A 17,341-nucleotide genomic window follows, 5' to 3' on the forward strand; every position below is an offset into this window, starting at 1 on the left:
TCTTAACTGAGATCTTTGAATTTCAAACAAGAAATGTTAATACTTGCATCATACGGAGGCCCAGGGGCCCGAAAGGTCAGTGCACCCCTGGGCCTGTGTATGTGGCCTGGTGGGCCTGTTTGCTAATCCAACCAAGCACAAAGAGTGACTACTGAATGTAAATCATCACTGTAGCTGTTGTTGAACAGGTGTAAACTGGACTGTGTGGTTTAACAGCACAAAAGCACCACAGGGTTAGGAAGATAATAGTCCTAAATTTGAGATATTTCCACTCATGATTCCAAAATGACACCTAATGGACGCAATTACAAAGCTGATCAAAGTGCCTGAGGCCGTGTGAAATGGATCATATGATATGGAGCGATCAGACAGACCGAACGATTAAAATGCTCATTTTTACAAGCTATAATTGCACAATTTCCCTTAAAATTGTCCTTTTTTTCCTTGATCTTAAAAAATGTCTTATGTACTAAACCCGTTTTAAAACCATGCTTTTGTACAAAAAGAATAAATGATTTCCCTCTCAGTCTGGCTCTGTAACATTTTTCAGTGTTTTCCCATTCTTTTACTCATAAACAAAACAGGATTATATAGTTGCGTGTGTTTGTGTGTGTGTGTGTTTAATTTATGTGTCTCTGTGTGTGCGTCCTGTGTGGTTAACATACTGGAGCAGCAATTAGTAATCACTCATGGAGCTAATGACATTAATCAATGAGCTTTTAAAACCAGCCATTTGATAATTACAACCATCAGTGGTCACCCATGAATTCATTATAGCACTGTGCTCTCTGGTACTATATGCTTATATATAATTTTCTCTGTATCTACACTTTGATATTCTCTCTCTCTCTGCTGTAAGTTGTGATTCCCCAACTCTTTAAGGATCCACTACATTAGAAGAAATCCTTTAGGAGAAAGTAGAGTCATGACTTACTTGCTTTGATCTGTTGTAAAGAGAAAAAGGAAGAAGATAAAGAAAAATGATTTAATAAAATGCAGAAGCAATTCCACTCAGGCTTAAAAGGGTAAGTGAGGCCAGAACTGCTACTATGAAAGTAGAAATTCTGAAGTGAAACAAAAGTGATGTAGAATCTTTTCTTAATTGAACCCACTTCTCTGTTTACTGTCAGATTTTAGGTGTTATTCCAAATCAGTGCAGTTTCTGTCTCCAGCCTGAACAACAGCTGAAGAAATGTTGAACTGTGAATTTGTTTTGTCTTTTGCCACAAACGGAATCTAAATTTACATATGTTATGATGATTACTGAAATGTGTTTCCTATTTGTTTTCTGCAGCCAATATTAAGAACAATATTAAAACTTGAAAAAACAGTGTTGTAAATGTCACACTGGAAGTTTTTCTACTTCACTTTACGTAAGAACTTCCTTTTTCTGCTACTTCATACTGGGGCAAGGTACTTTTAATACTCATACTTTTAATTACTATGGTTTCCGGTTACTTTTCAGATTCAGAATAATAATACAGCATACACTATTAGGTATTATTGGTCCCCAGTGTGAAATTCACAAGATACCCAGCAATTTAAAATAAATTTACAATATATTATTAGATATAATCATCAAAACAGTGTTTAAGGTTGGTAAAACAGCTGCAACATTACAGCGATAAAGTCAATAATGCATTGCTAATTATATGATATTCGCTGATGTGAACTGAGTCATTCTTTTCCTTTTGGCACTCTGCAGACTTGGGGATCGAACCACTGACCCTGTCATTTGTGGATTTGTGGATGACTGCCTTACAAACTGAGCCTGTCTATGTGTCTTCAATATAAAATCCACAAGCTGTCGCATCCAATATCATATTGTTTTTTGTGACCTTGACCCCAAATTCTGTTTCACTCAGGGAAAATTAAGTGTCCGTGTGACCAGCTGACAACTACAGGATCTGAATATGAGCTAACCTGCACATCATATAGATGCACAAGTGTATCTGTGTGTGTGTTTCAGTGTCTGTGTGTGTGTTTGTGCATGTGCATCTGTAAGCGTGAATGTGGTGTGGATGCACAATTACCAGGCAGGCGCGAATCGATAGGTGCCTGCTGACAGATGGATTAGCACGGTAAACAGATGATACACACACCGCTAAATTATTCATCAGCTGAACAGTGGGCTGGGTTTCCACACACACATCCAAGCACACACACACACACTGATGGGGGGAGAAGAGAATGAAGGAGGTGGGGGAGAGATAGAAGGAAGAAGGGAGAGGGGGGTGTGAATAAGGATGATAAAAACCTTAAAGATGTGTAACTTTTGTGAAATCATTCCTTCTTCAGTTGGAAATTCACTGTGAGGTTTTGACCTGCCTAAGGTCAGTAAATGAACTGACCTGGGATTTTATAAGTGGAGTTTTTGTGCCTCAGCTTTGCTTAGAGACGCAGGGACAACACACATATATACATGGACAAACTGATTCCGTGTCGCTTTAATACCTTTTAGATATGCAGAGGCACCACAGGGTCAACGTGAAGTGTTTTGCGAGGCGTTCGAGATACCGAACACACAAGCACGTGCGCAAACATCGACACACTCATCTTTCTTTATCCGTGCCTTTTTCTCAAGTGCAGCTAAATCCGTGATCATTGGCTGTTTATGCCTTTAACAAAGCCTGACGCGTGAATGCAGTTTCACATGACAAACACACGCTAGAAGTGTGTTTGTATAATATTGTGAAAAAAAGAACTTGATCATGCTGTAGGGGAGATATGCACCATTATGTCTGAAGCTGAAGCACCTTTACAGCAGATAAGTTTTTCATAGGAGAGGCCTTTTAAATCAACATTAGCATGTTAGCATGGGAATTAGGACAGGTATGGGACTATAATGCATGCATCCATCCATTATCTTAAACTCTTATCCTGGACCCTTTCCCAGCCTATCCTATACGATGAGAGACCAAACCAGGCTTCTATAACAGCTTTGTGGATCTGCAGCTACAAAGGTTCACTCCCAGTATTGAATAGTATAGATTCTGGTGCATGCAAATCATATGACACACACTCAGGCATGTATTAAAAACACCCATTATTGATTAGTTTCACCTTTCTAAGGGACTTTCGCAGCAGATGCTAAGCTTAGTCCCTGTGGGAGAGCGGCAACTTTTTAAAAAGCAAGTAGGACGAAAGCAACATTGGTCACCTTATCACTAACCGCAACATTCAACTTCAAGAAAAGGAAATAACGAATAACGACATCAAAACTAAAAGAGGTCTCTCACTTCCTCAAAAGCTACAGGTGCATGCGATTTAGTGGTTGGTGTCACATGTGCCCTCTGAGTGACGGAGAACTGGCTTTGTGAAACGACAGCACGTTGAGAATGTGCAAACACACAGACACACACACACACACACACAAATGGTTTGTACGCATCATGGCTGCCATCAGCAGGAACCAATCAGTTTTTATGAATAATTCAATATTTAAGAGGGTGTGACCAAGACAGGGTGGTGGACCCCTCTGCCAAGCAAGTGGAGGTTTTTTTTTTTTTTTGGAAGCAGGCCTGTTGTTTGTGTGTGTGTAAGTGAGAGAAGTGGAGTGGGGTGTGGGGGTGAGGGGATGGTCTTGTCACACTAGACTGCATCCACAAACTGGCTGCAGATTAGATTACTGAGGAGAGGAGAAGAGACGGAGAGAGGAGGGGGAGGAGAAAGAGAAAAGGATGGAGGAGAAGGCAGGAAAGAGAAGTAAAAGGGAGGTGAGAAGACTGGAGAGAAAAGAATCTTTTCACACATCTGCATTAGGAGTTCTCTGGAGAAATAGACATCTCTGCTTCTGCCACAGAGCTTGAACCCTTAATACAGTTAGTATTGTACAGAGTAGAATACACATTAGCACTGGCAAGGCCACACATAAGCTACCCACACTAGAACCATAGAAAGCAAATCAAAATCAGGGACATTGCACTTGAAGTGGGATTTTTTTGCAAACTGAAACCATGACTTTGAGGATACAGTTTCACTCTACTGCTTTACTGAAGCGAAGTCATTCACTCTTTTCACCACTGCTAAAAATGCTGGCAAAGAAACAAACCACGGTATATTTACTTGTTTTGTACAAAATATCAGTGAGCTTTTGTCCCGTAAGTGTAACTAAATAGAAAACACTGCACAGTGCAATGCAATGTTCAGGGCTGTGGCATACCATGACCTGCCATGACCTTTTGAGAGCTTGTGTGGATGTGTGTATGCATACACATATTGTAAAAGCTAAACGTGTGTTGTGTTGCCAGGTGTTCTGCAGTTGTATGAGGCTCAGTGGAGTTTTAACACAGGATTTTATTGGCCAAAGCTGACATCACCAAGGGAACAAAATGGAATTCCGGAAACCAGGATGTTACTGACCTGGCTCAGTGTATATGTGTTTGTGTGTGTGTCTGTGTGTGTGTGTGTATGAGAGAGAGAGAAATTCTTTCTGTGTCTACTACAGAAATACTACGATTCTCAACTTCAAAGTAACCTGTTTGGGCAGTTCCCCAAATCCAATCTGATATACTGTCCTATGGGGTGGGCCGTTGGGGGGCCAGGAAAGTGTTAAGTCACAGTGTCAGCAGGTGTATCCACTCACTTAAACAAATAAAAAGTCAAAATAAGATGAAATTACTTTGGAGGCTTAAGAAAATTTGCAGGGCACCACAGAGGGAATCCTCTCATCTCATCTTCCCTTCTTCATTTGCGTTACACAAGCTCGAGTGCAGCAGCTGTAAGACAGTCTACCACGGGCAAAACACTGAACCCCAAGTTCTTCCCAGTGGTTCAGGTAAGCACCTTGCATGGCAGGCACTGTGAGATTGGGTGAATGAGAACCAACACAGTAAAGTGCTTTGGATAAAAGTGCTACATAACCGGCCATTTACTATTTACTGATTACCCCCCCCCCCCCCCCCCCCCCCCCTCACCACCACCACACACACACATACACACACTGATCTGTGTCAAAATGGAGTGGCTGGCCAAACAAAAGGCTCGACAGGAAGCGACTAATCCTTGATCTGTGCTGCATTGCAACAATGACCACAAGCCTCACCGTAAGTGACATTCACACACAATAGCACATTCACACACGCGCATACACACACTCAGACACACTTAGACAATTGCTGTTTGCATCCAGTTACCACCCAGTGAGAGTAAAAAGAGGAGGGAAAGGAAGGCTTGAAGAAAACATTTTTAAATTCCTTTAACCAATAACAATACCAAATACCACAAATACCATTACTTATTATTGGCTATATGAACAATATGGACTCATATTAACAGGGGAAATACACACAAACTCCTCACGCCTTACTCCAGAAGGGCACACACATGGGGGTAAATAAACCACCAGAAGTGGGACAAGGTCTGATGTGTGTGTGGCACAGAGAGGAGACTGTCACGGAGCCAACATGTGAGGGACAAGCCTTTTAACATCTGGCTAAGCAATGACAGGAAGACACACACACACACACACACACACACACACACACACTGGCAGGCAGGCGAGTCCCAGTCCTAATTATTAGAACACTCTTACTTAACTTAACCCTGCCACTAGACCGTGACAGGCAGAGATGGAGGGGGGGGTGTAGAAGGAGGACAGATTTTTGTGAGGGCAAGAGGAAGGATGAGCGTTCCTGTCTCCTTGAATCTTGCTTTTAACTCTTTGCATGCCACAGAAGGGAGTAAAAGAAACAGTGTACTATGAAAATAACATTCAGCCACTTGCAGAATCTCAAAACATCACAACCCCACACTCACTGTGGTGCGTGGGAAGTGCTGTGCAGAAATCCCACATTAACAACTGCTGAGCACTAAAAATGGAGACAAAAACAATCAAAACATCCATCAACATCACTATCATTAATCTCTGCTATGTGAGAACTCAGTTTATTTTTCCTGCAATGTGACTTCTTTTATTTTGCTACTCCGCACAGTTTGTCCTGCACGGCTCCAAAAAGAAACAACACACATGACATTTGCTCTGTGGAAAACGAAAAAAAATGAAGAAGAGGCCTCTCGCTGTGTGTTTTAACAGCTGTGTGTGATGCACCCAGTTAAACATTAAAACTGTTATATGTTGTTGAGAATATGAGAGCAAATGTCTCTTTTTGGTGACATTTTCTTGGAATAAGAATCAGTCTCTGGGCAAGTTGTAAGCTCGAATTAGTTAATTCATGATTTCTATAAAATAACATGATTAGGTGCAACTAAGAGCAGCCCATTCTCTGTGTGTGTGTCACTATATCTACCTGTCTATGGTTAAAAATTCCTTCCACCGAGGCAGATGGGATCTGCGTTACAGCTCAGCATCTCACTCTCTCCTTCCCACAACTTTTATTTTCCTTATGGCTTTTATCCTTTCCTTTTATCATCCCCTCTTCCTTGTATGCTCCCTCCCTCAGACTGTGCTAAAAGAATTTGTGTTTTCTTTCTTTTCCTGCCAGGAATTCCTGTGTCTTCTTTTTTTCAATTGTACATTTGTCTTCTAAATGTCAAAAAAGAACGTAGGAAAGAAAGAAAAATTAAAAGAGGAAGCTAAATTAGGCATACAGGGTCAGGTTCAGAATAAATCTCTCGGCCTTGTAAATGTGCAAAGCGGAGAGAGTAAACAAACAGACTACAGCTGTCACACACTTACACAGGGAGATGCGCACACACACACACACACACACGCACACACACACACATACACAAGGAGAGTGAGGACAGAAGTGAAAGAGGGATGGTAGGAGACAACGAAAGATAAGTGAGAACCACATGAAAACAAGGATGAAAGAACATTCTGGATACTGATGTGAGCGAACACACACACACACTCACACACACACACACACACACACGCAAACGCAATCTTCTCATTGACATGTTGTGCTAAAGCATCAAATCCTCTGCACAAACAAACAAGTGCACTGCGAGAGCAGGCTGTTTTGTTTTGTCAACATTAATTCCAATCACACATCCCATAATTTTATTCTCTCTTTTACTTCATGCACAAAAACGCTTTCTCTGTGTTGTACCCCCTTCATTCTTCTGCTAACACCTTACAATGTGAATACAGTGAACGGTAATATCTTTTACAATAATATGACATGCATAGTCCTCTTAAGGCATGATAGGGCCTTTATGTGCAGGTTTAGTGGCTGACAGGTTAGCGGGTTTAGCTAAGAGCTAACGTGCCTGCGGGTGCAGTGGAGGGATTTGGGAGGGCTTAGCAGAGAGTAGGCCACTGTTGCTTGGAGTGGCATGCGGCAGGGCTGACAGGTTTGCATGCAAGGAAGTAAGAACTGTAGGGTTTTTCAAAGTCTTTAAGACCCCCTTTGTTTCAGTGGGGAGCAAAAGATGCGAGACACTTCACATCTGGGATTAACTGAAATGACAAGATAAATTCCAGGTCTAAATGGATGAATCTAATACAGGTGTAAAAGTTTTAGGGACTGAAGATCTACATCGCGGTTTTTAATATATATACTGTATATGCACTTGGGAAGTATAACATATTTATGACCTCAACCTCCATACCCACCCAATCAGGAAGTTCTCACACACATCTCATCAGCTCTTATTGGCTCGTGGTGTCCTGCCAGAGATACCATGACTGTTCAATGCTTTGCATGAGTATACTCAGGAACAGAAATGTTGACAGCATTCTGTGTTCTACCTTTCGAGTGAAATTGGCCAGGCACCAACTTCTATGAAGTACCACATAATCAAAATCATCTAAATCAATCAATTCAAAATCAAAACAGCAGCATATCACCACCATGTACAGACAATATTTCAAACTGTGGACTGATGAATATCTAAAGTTTTTGAGATTACTCTGTAACTCTTTCCAGCTACATGCAGGTCAACAATTCTTTATCATAGGTCTTCTGAGATGTCTTATTTTCTAGGCAATTACTTTTTCCACCACCACTTTGTATGTTTAATGGTTGTGTATAATGAAGATATGTAAGATCATCACTATTTGTGTTTTACCAGCTGAAAATGTAATTAAATTCTATTCAACTTTATTTATATACCGCCAATTCACCACAAATTCATCTCAAGACACTTTGCATAATAAAGTCAAGACTATACAGGTATGTAAAGAAAACGAAACAAATCCTCCTTGAGTAAGCCTATAGGCAACAGTGGAGAGGAAACCCCCCCCCTCAAAAATATTGTGTTTGTTGGTGTGCAGAAGACCAGGAAATTACAAGCAGTAACATGGATTTTTGTTTCCATGTGTAATTTCAGTATATCTAGTTGGCACATAGCAACATGGTGTAACCCCCAAAAACCACAGGAACAAGGACAATTAGGTGTTTCCTGTCAGCTGTGGACATCAAACAACAACAAATCAGTCATATATCAGACATATCAGCATTTTAATGACAGCTGTATAGTGTATTCATGTAATAAAACAGATCAACACAGATCAAATACAAATTTATTGGCTCAAGTGGATTCAAAGTCCATAAGCCAGACTTAAATCTACAGTGCCATGCTTGCACTGAATGAGGGCTTGTGAGATCCATTATGTAGAACATGGAAACACAGAAAACCTACAACCTACTCTAGATGGGTTTTTTTTTAAATGGTACTTTAATATTCCTTTGTTAAAAAAATGCTAATACTATGTAGTTTTTCGCAACAGAAATCTGTGATGGTACTGTGTGATCCCAGGCTTTATGAACCTGTTGTTACTGTGAGGCTTTTGAGAGGCTGCTAATACGTGTGTGTGTGTGTGTGTGTGTGTGTGTGTGTGTGTGTGAAGCATCAAGAACACTGTCCTCACGGGATTGTACCAAAGTGTTGTTTGTTCTTTACGCCTCCACTGGATAGCCAAAACCAGTGAAGGAGAACCCATAATTCTTTGCTGTAAGCAGTGCCTCTGCACATCCAATTGCATTAGAAGCCTATGGTAGAGGTGGAGGCTACTTGTGCCAAGATTTAACCTGATTAGATACAGACTGAGCTGTTCCAAAAGAGAGCACAGGAGCCCTGCACCCATCTTCTATTGTATTTCTCGCGGCAGTCTTAGTGCTCCTGAATCTGTAGTGATAACGTGGCACATGTGGCAATGACTACTACTCAATCCTCAAATTACCACAGTTCTCTTGAGCAAGGTACTTTACCAGCAGATTTGCCTTGGTGCTACGATAGACAAAATATTTTAGAACACGCTAAGTGAAATCAGGAATCAAATGAGTCTTTCTCTCACGCCTTTGTTCTTTTCTCTTTCAGCCGCTCACTCTGGGCTCTTTGATATCTTTCTCCCTCTTACAGCTCGCCATCGGGTGTCATTTTCCCAATTTCCTTCCCTCCATTCCTTTCTTCATCCCTATCTTTCTCACCCTCTCTCTGTGTCTCCTCTGGTGGTCTTTTTATCGGATCAGTCTCAGGTCGTCGCCTGTGTCCCTCATGTTCTCCATCAAGGATGCATCCTTCAAACACGCACACACGCACACACTCAAACACACACGTACACGCTAAAAGATGAAGGCAGATGGAAAGAAGGTAGAGTGAATTAAAGGGAAAAAAGGAGATATGTGATAAATTTAAGAGAGGAGAGGCTGATTAAAATCACAGAAAGAGAAAGACTTCCTTTTTTCTTAAATGATATAATATATGTTGCTATGTCTGTCAGTCTTGGAACTCATACAGCTCCACTCCCCCCCAATTTATTACACACACACAAACATGGCCTGCCAAGGTTTGGGATATGTGGGTAAATCTTTTGGCAACGAAGCTGCCAGCGTTGTGCTATGATGAATGCTGATGGCAAAGAGCATGGCCGGTCTCTTAACCAGTGCTCACACACACACACACACACAATACACATACACGAACACTAATCAGATTCCCAGTGCATGAGGGCCAAATGGCATCCTTCCACTGGTGAATGCTAATGTGACCAGTGGAGCTTGTGGGCTTGTGAAACAAGGATAGTGAGAGCCAGGAGAGATGATGACAACAGAACATAGATGGGATTGTTTATTGGCATGTGTGATGATGCTAGTGTCTAAACAAATTGCATTCTTTTACAAATTTCAGAAACTTTAGTATTAATTTGAGAGCCAGAATAACATTTGGCTGTTTGAGTGTTTATGTCTTTCTCTATACATGTGTACATGTGTCCTTATTATAGGAAAATGTTCTATTAGTTTTACTATAGCATTGGATAAGGATTAGATGTATTAGGTGACTTTCTTCTATCATACTGTACATCAGTACAATTGTCTATAAAAAATGATAACAAATTACATTCATTTTACATCAAACAATTGCAAAATGTTGTTGAAAGGTAAAAACAATTGTGTAAGAAGTGTCTGATGTGTTGCGTGCAGAAATTTCCCATCTGTGTGTTAAGTGTCAATGGTTTAGATCTGGCGAGTGATACAGATCGTATCATGTGATTTAAAACATTGCCGTGCTCATCAATCCATTCAGTGAGACTGCCATTTATTGAGGTTTCCCCTATGATTTGTCAGAGAAACTGTATGCATAATGTAGTTCAATATGCTTTTAGTTTTCATGAGTGTGTTGTAGAATAGCTATAAATAGGTACTTACAGCGTTCAATGCGGTCCTCAGGGCTGGAGGATGTCTCTCGATCAGACAGGAGGCCTGACACGGCAAAGATCTTTTTCCCACTGTCCTCCACAGCCTTCAAGGCACTGCTGGGTGAGCCCCCAGGAGGGATCTGAGAACCCCCAAAATCGTACTCTTTCCCCTCCGCATCAGAATACCGCAGATGGGGTGAAGCCTCAGCATCCAGGCACCCTTTGAGGCGCTTGGCTGGGGTGAAAGCAGATTGATACCCGCCTGGTGCTCCATCCCGATCTTCTGGAGGTGAGGCAAAAGGCCTGAAGGCGCCAACGCCACTGTGATTCAGCATGCTGATAGGTGAGCAGTCCAGGTTAGGTGGGGCAAACTGATGATGGAGGTGGAGGAGGGATGGAGGAAAGTCCCTGTTGGGGAATCCTGGAGGGACTGCACCTTGGCGGTGGTACATTGACGCAAAAGTGTAAGAACCATTATTAAATGGCAAATGGACGTCTTTCTCAACAGAAACTGGGACACCAAATGGACGTGGCTGCTGGCAGGGAATGGAGGCATCCCGAGAAGCTTCAGCGGTAGATGCCAGAACCATCAGAGCTGGGGAAGCCAGGGGATTGGGCAGGTAGGAGGAACTCTCCATCTTGAAGGCTGCTCTGTGGAGGTCCATGTCTGGATAGAAGTAAGAGGTCGTACGGATTTTAAACGGAGGAGGAGGAGAAGATTCCTCCTCAGTGACCCTTGGAAAGGGTCTTTAGATGTTAGGAAATCTGGTTTGGAGAGTCAGATAATGGAGTTTGCTTTTCCTAATAAGGAGCTCACAAAGACCTCCTTTAGTATTCTTGAAGAAATTTAGAAGTGTCAGCCAATGTCAGTTCAGCTTAGTTTGAATTCACTTAATTTCTCTCCAGTGGAACCACAATGAGTTCATTTGTCTCCAACAAAATTCACCTCAGCTCTTTTCAGCTCAAGTCATTCCATGCCAGATACGTGCTCTTGGCTGTGTTCAGTCTTTCACAGACTTCACAGTTTGGACCAAGGTTAAGTTTTTCCTGTGTGTAAAGCAGTAAAAGCCTCCCTCTTGGAAAGTTTGTTGGATGTAGGTCACTGCTGGTTCCTCATCTTCATATGGTCACCAAACTGAGGAGATATAAAACACCAGCATTAGATTTCAATTCCATTTCAGCCCTCCAGAATTTTCTTTAGGATGCATGGGTCATTCTTTTATACCGATAAAGACAACTTCAAAACCCTAAAGACAACTTCAAAACCTTCTGTTCTTTAGGTTGAGTAGTTCTCACGACCACACTGCACAGTAACCTCTTAACTGGAAACTCCCCCAAGCCTATTTAGAGTACCCATCACTTATTGAGGGGACTTGCATTCAGACAAGAGCGGCAACTTGACTTAAATATTACTTTCAGAGATCCCTTGTGCGTTTTTCCATTTTGGACAGCACTGAAAGAAAATCCCACTTTGTCTACAAAAGTGCTTAAAATCAGCCCTTTTGTTTCTTAATATCCACAATACCATAATACCCCATCAGATTTATCTTAAAACTCCTCGTCTTTCCTTAATGATAGGTACTTTGAGAGACAAGAGACAAGCTCCTTTTCAGCAGCCACAGATCACTGTCTTGCCTTGAATTTGTATGGAGTGGAAAGGAGGGGGAGCTGAGTGGAAAATTTTAATAAAGGAGCTGCTGGAAGCCAAGGCTTGAAGTCAAAGTCTTTGGGGACAGAACGTTCTTAGACGGACTCTGTTGTTGAAGCCGCAAATTCAAACCCTCTCGGGAAAATGTGTCCTCGAGTTGACACCGTTGATCAAATCCTGTAAATCCCTGCCCTTTGACAAAAAGCCAAGAACTATTTCAAACCCCAAACTCCCCCACCCTAGCTCTTCTTTTTTTCTTTTGCTCTTCAAAAAAACTTCTCCAAACTATTCTCCACATCACATCTTTCCATCCCGATCCAGCCCTCCACGTCTCATCTCTTTCCCTCCCTCCCCTTGTCCTCCATCCTCCTAATCTCTCCATCTCCTCCTCATCTCCCTCCTCTTCACTCCGTCCTCATCTCCTCCTCTCATCTCCTTTGCAATATCTCCTCTCCCTCCCTCACTCCCACCTCCATCTAAGATCTTGGTCTAAGCCGTTTATTCCTACCATCTCCCAGGATCTTATTGGACCAGAACCACTTGTCTTAAGATAAGGACACACACACATTTACATTTCACCCACACCCACACATCTGATAAGAGGCTGTGTGGCACAATGTTCAGCTCGACACCAGGGTTGAACACACTCTTATGGGCTATGCTACCCTCTCCCCTATCTTTCTAACTAACCACTTTTAATTCCCCAGTTTTTTTCTACTATCTGTCCTTTTTCTTTTCTTTACACCTCTTCCTGTCAATCTGTTCCCCTCTCATCCCTCCATCTCTGCCTCCATCTTCTCCCTTGGGTGATTCAGATGGGTGATATTATATCAGACCTCTCCAGCTGCCATCCACGAGCCAAAGGAAATCTGACTGAGTGAATAAATTAGTCGTACTTGACCTCAAGACCCCCCAGCATCCGTGGCAACAGACTAGAATCTTCCCTCTTGGGGATTAGATAGGAGCATGAGATTGGTCGGTCTGAGGAACACAGAGGGGTGCCGACAAAATAACCTTTTTTATCCCCTAAGTGCAATTTGAAGGTGGCTGCCTTGTTAAGCAGCCGATATATATTAAGATTTAGGATTGGTAGAATATGGGATTTTGTTTGTCACTCAAAATTAAAAACATCAAATGGCTTACAAAATACAAATAGGTTATCATGAGCAACTGTATATTATTTGATTGAATCTGATCAAATGTACATGTAATTTTATACTGCGCTAAAGCAACATTCTATTATTAAAGCGACGTTATATTATTAGAAAAGTCACAGCTGCCAGCAAAGTCTAACAGCAATGCGACTTGAAAAGGTCAAGCACGAAGTCATGTGCACACTTACATAAACATACACAACAAATACAAACTTGCACAGTGTCAAATAGCAGCTCAAGATGATCTTCAAAGCTGCGTAGACCATCAGCCAACATCAAAGGAGAAACTCTCTTGGAAATGAAAGGAGAAAATCTTTTATAGCTATCAGCTGTCCACAAAACTCATTCAAATCAATTTCCAAACCTGATTTTGGCTTTGGCATGCTACTCCACCTCCCACACACACACAAACACACACACACAAACACACCAACAACGGCCAAGAGAAAGGACTGAGGAGAGTGCCCCGAGACAGAGTGAGATGGGGAGATGTGAGATGTTTTACATTACCGCAAATCTACAGTAGACTGGTGTGGATTGTTAAGAATGGCTCACATTAACACGCCTCTGGTCTGGACAGATGCCACAGAGTCACATTACATGTCTGTCCTTCTCCTCCTCCTCCTCCTCCTCCTCCTCTTGTCAATCTCTCTTCCCTACCTAGCGCAATCTATCCTGGAAATAGCACCTTGAAAAAGCAGCCATAACAAATCTTCCCTCTTTCTGTCTTCCTCCCGTCCCTTTCTCTATCAGTTTCCTCCCGTCTCTTTCTCGCCCTCTCTCTTGTCTTTCTCACTTTCTCAGCTGGCGTCCTCTCTCTGCTCTGGGCTGTATATCAGATCACGCTTCTCCTGTATAACCTCTAAAGTAGGAGTGTGTCTGAGGTGTTGATAGGGAGGTAATACACTGATAAGTACCGGGATATTTCAATTTTATTATCATTACCCAGCAGGCTGAAAGGCGGTGAGTGAAGGGCCGCCAACATGAAGCAGCCAATCCAATAAGAGGACTCTTGATATTCCCTCACCGGCCACAAGAGGAGAGGAGAAGAGAGGAGTAGGGAAGGAAAGTGGAGGAAAGGAGCTATAAATCGCATCTCCCAGGGTGACTGACACAAGCTGGCGGCCTTCTGGCCTGGTGACATGTGTGATGAGGGCTCCAGAAACACACACCAATGAGGCCTTCAACTGTTCTTAACTTTCTGTACCCATACTTTATCATATTGGACATATTATACTTCAGTGTGTAATTTACAATATATTCTAACTGTTCTTGTAATAGCACGCTAATAGAAGTGTCATAGAGCTGCTGAAAGTTAGTGACGTTTTTCACCTTATCTCTAAAACAACAATCATAATTCCAGATGACATACACCTTTGCACATCATCAATCTGCAAGTGCAATTACAGCTAACACACGCGCGCACACTGTCAGTCAGTGCCACTTACAATCCCATTTGCCACTGAGGGATACCACCCACACATTGTCTGACACTGGGTATATGCATTTTATAATAGAAAATGTCACAGGGGAACATTTACCACGCTGTCATAATTTGATTACACTGTGCAAGAATGATACAGCTGTCGGCACGATATTAAATACAAACAGCGAGGAGGGCTTTTCACGTCAAATCTGCACTTTAAGTGACAATGCTGTACCAGTTGGTGAAATTGTGGTGTCAACAACAATGTGCTATAACATCGTTCTGAAGGGAAATTGCACTCAGGAAATATGAGCTAGAGGGAGGTGAGCAGGAGGAGTCATAGATTCCATGGGAAATTATTGTTAACAGCGGCAATAACCATTATCATTACTCTTTAACTATAATAAAATGATGTTATTTGCTATTTGTATTATTCAAAAACAACATTTCAGGCTTTACAGAGACTTTTAAGGTGGAGTTATGGATACTAAATATAATTTCAGGCTTTCCATGATGATTGATTTTTATTTAGGAATTGCAGGTAACCCTGATTGCAGGGTGAAAGGGCGAAACTCCCAAAGTACTATGATTATTCACCTTTTGTTGACTAGTATTAATAACTATATTTCTTGAAGGCTGCTTTGAGTGTGGTCTGAAATGGTGTCAGATAGTGTTTTCCCTCTCTGCTGTTTTAATAATTTTGGGCCTTCAATGATCATGTTTTTTTTAAATAAGGTTTCCAGAATAAAACGTTTTATCGGCCTTGCTGTTTCTATCATCCAGATGTGACAATGGTTCGCTTATTCAGGAATTGGAAGACAGAAACATAAGCAGCCCTGAGTGTCAGGATTAGAAAAGTGAAAGGTCCAAATAACTACACTACAGCGACAAAGATTGCTCGTCTTATCGAAGCCTTCCTTTTTGTTGACTGGTAGAAATAAATATTTTTCTTGCATGAGTGCTTTGAGTTCGTAACCAGTGCTGTTGCTGTTCCAACACGACGCTGAAACTTGTCAGATCCAGTTTTCCCACTGTGTCTGCCGAGTTTCGGAGAGGAACGAAGAGGAATCCAATTGTTGTTATAAAAATGTCTTGTCAACTGTGACTGGTGTGTGCGTGAGAGAGTAAGTGTGTGTCTGCAAAGACTGTCAGGAGGCAAAGCAGCTGCAGTTTTCTTTTTTTCTTTCTAATGGAGACAAAAGCAGTCAGAAACACAGGCCTCTGTCTGAAAGTGTGTGTGTGTGTACGAGTATAGTCTTGGTCCATGTGTATATTTAGAGATTGTTGACAAACATGCCATTCTTACATTTTATTACAATTCATGCTGAGCTGTGTCCGTCAAATCTTTGTGATGGACATACATACCAGATCATGTATGTATGTATGAGTTTAAAACTCGATGCACCAAACAATTAAACTGAGCACATTGCTCAAAAAATATCTGAATACAAGATTTCCTAACTAAATTTGGATGCACAAAAGAGAAAATATACATTTAGATAAAGCATCCTGTTTGTAAAGAATGTGTGTGTGTGTGTGTGCGTGTGTGTGTTTGTGTGTGTGTGTGCGTGTGTGTGTGTGCATATGTGTGTGTGTGTGTGTGTGTGTGTGTGTGCTGACATGCAGACGGGTCCACTCTGTATTCCAGACAGACTGCTGTGTTTGTGCTTGTGCGTGAGTAGGTGTGTGTCCACTGTGTGTGTTTGCTGATGACCGAAGCAACAGTCGATACTATTGAAATCTACTCATTCACGTCTGGCCATGAGGCAAAGCTCAAATGTCCTTGTGAATAAGAATTGCACCCATTTATCTCTCCCCCTCTCATTCTCTCTCATATTATTTGTCCTTGTCTTTTCTTTCGACTTTAATTTGGTTTCGGCTCTTTTTTTCCCCCAATGTCTTCTTTAATATTAAATCTGTAACTTGGTTATTCATTGCTACCAGCTGCTGCAGTAAACTGGAGATATATGCATCAGTATTGGGAAAAAATATTACAGCAAGATTTTAATAATAGACACACATCATTGTGAGGTGGATAATTACACTGGGCAATTCAGCGACAAAATCAATAAGGATTGGAGGAGCTTTGTGCAGCAGTCAAGTAACAACAAATATGTTTTTCCGGAATGTGTTATTTAACTAAGAGTGCATCAACTAATTTCTGTTTTTTTTCACCTAAACTTTTTAAATGCAATGTTTTCAGTAGGCTTTCTTTTTTTGAGTCACTCTCATGAAGCCCTCTTGCAAAAGAGCAAGAGGATTTACTTCTCAAATAAGCCTTGGTGATTTCAGCGACCGAGTTATGGATGGCAGACAAAAATCATTCTGGAAGTCAGCCCTGACCTGTGGCAGGGATTTCTAATCGTGGCAGCACTAGGGAGGCCCAGTGTTCAAGCGGGGCCAGCTAATTCCTGGTACCAGTCAAGGCTAAATATGAAAAACACGCCATTCCATTGCTTGTAGATTACCATCTTTGAAGAGTATTTATGTAAAATTAGTACATTTCAACATCGATTTATTTCGCTATTAACCCGAAATGATGCAGATTTATCTGCTGTCAGATGAAG

At 41.6% G+C, this 17,341-nt stretch overlaps 1 protein-coding gene across 7 annotated transcripts in view; it reads right to left on the reverse strand.

Moving 5' to 3' along the window:
• rnf220a (ring finger protein 220a) overlaps window positions 1-17,341 on the reverse strand; it is a 152,742-nt gene that overhangs the window by 128,931 nt on the left and 6,470 nt on the right. For 4 of the 7 annotated variants that reach the window (XM_067473890.1, XM_067473889.1, XM_067473892.1 and 1 more), the window contains exons 2-3: window positions 10,557-11,681; window positions 9,339-9,473 (exon numbers count right to left, since the gene is read on the reverse strand). In XM_067473890.1, coding sequence (XP_067329991.1) covers window positions 9,339-9,473; window positions 10,557-11,211 — 790 coding nt within the window. In that variant the 5' untranslated portion in view covers window positions 11,212-11,681. The remainder of the gene's footprint in view (window positions 1-9,338; window positions 9,474-10,556; window positions 11,682-17,341) is intronic. The other 3 variants (XM_067473891.1, XM_067473896.1, XM_067473894.1) reach the window with 1 other exon arrangement.

Source organism: Channa argus, chromosome 14 (genome assembly GCF_033026475.1).
Source record: "Channa argus isolate prfri chromosome 14, Channa argus male v1.0, whole genome shotgun sequence".
Classification (NCBI taxonomy): domain Eukaryota; kingdom Metazoa; phylum Chordata; class Actinopteri; order Anabantiformes; family Channidae; genus Channa; species Channa argus.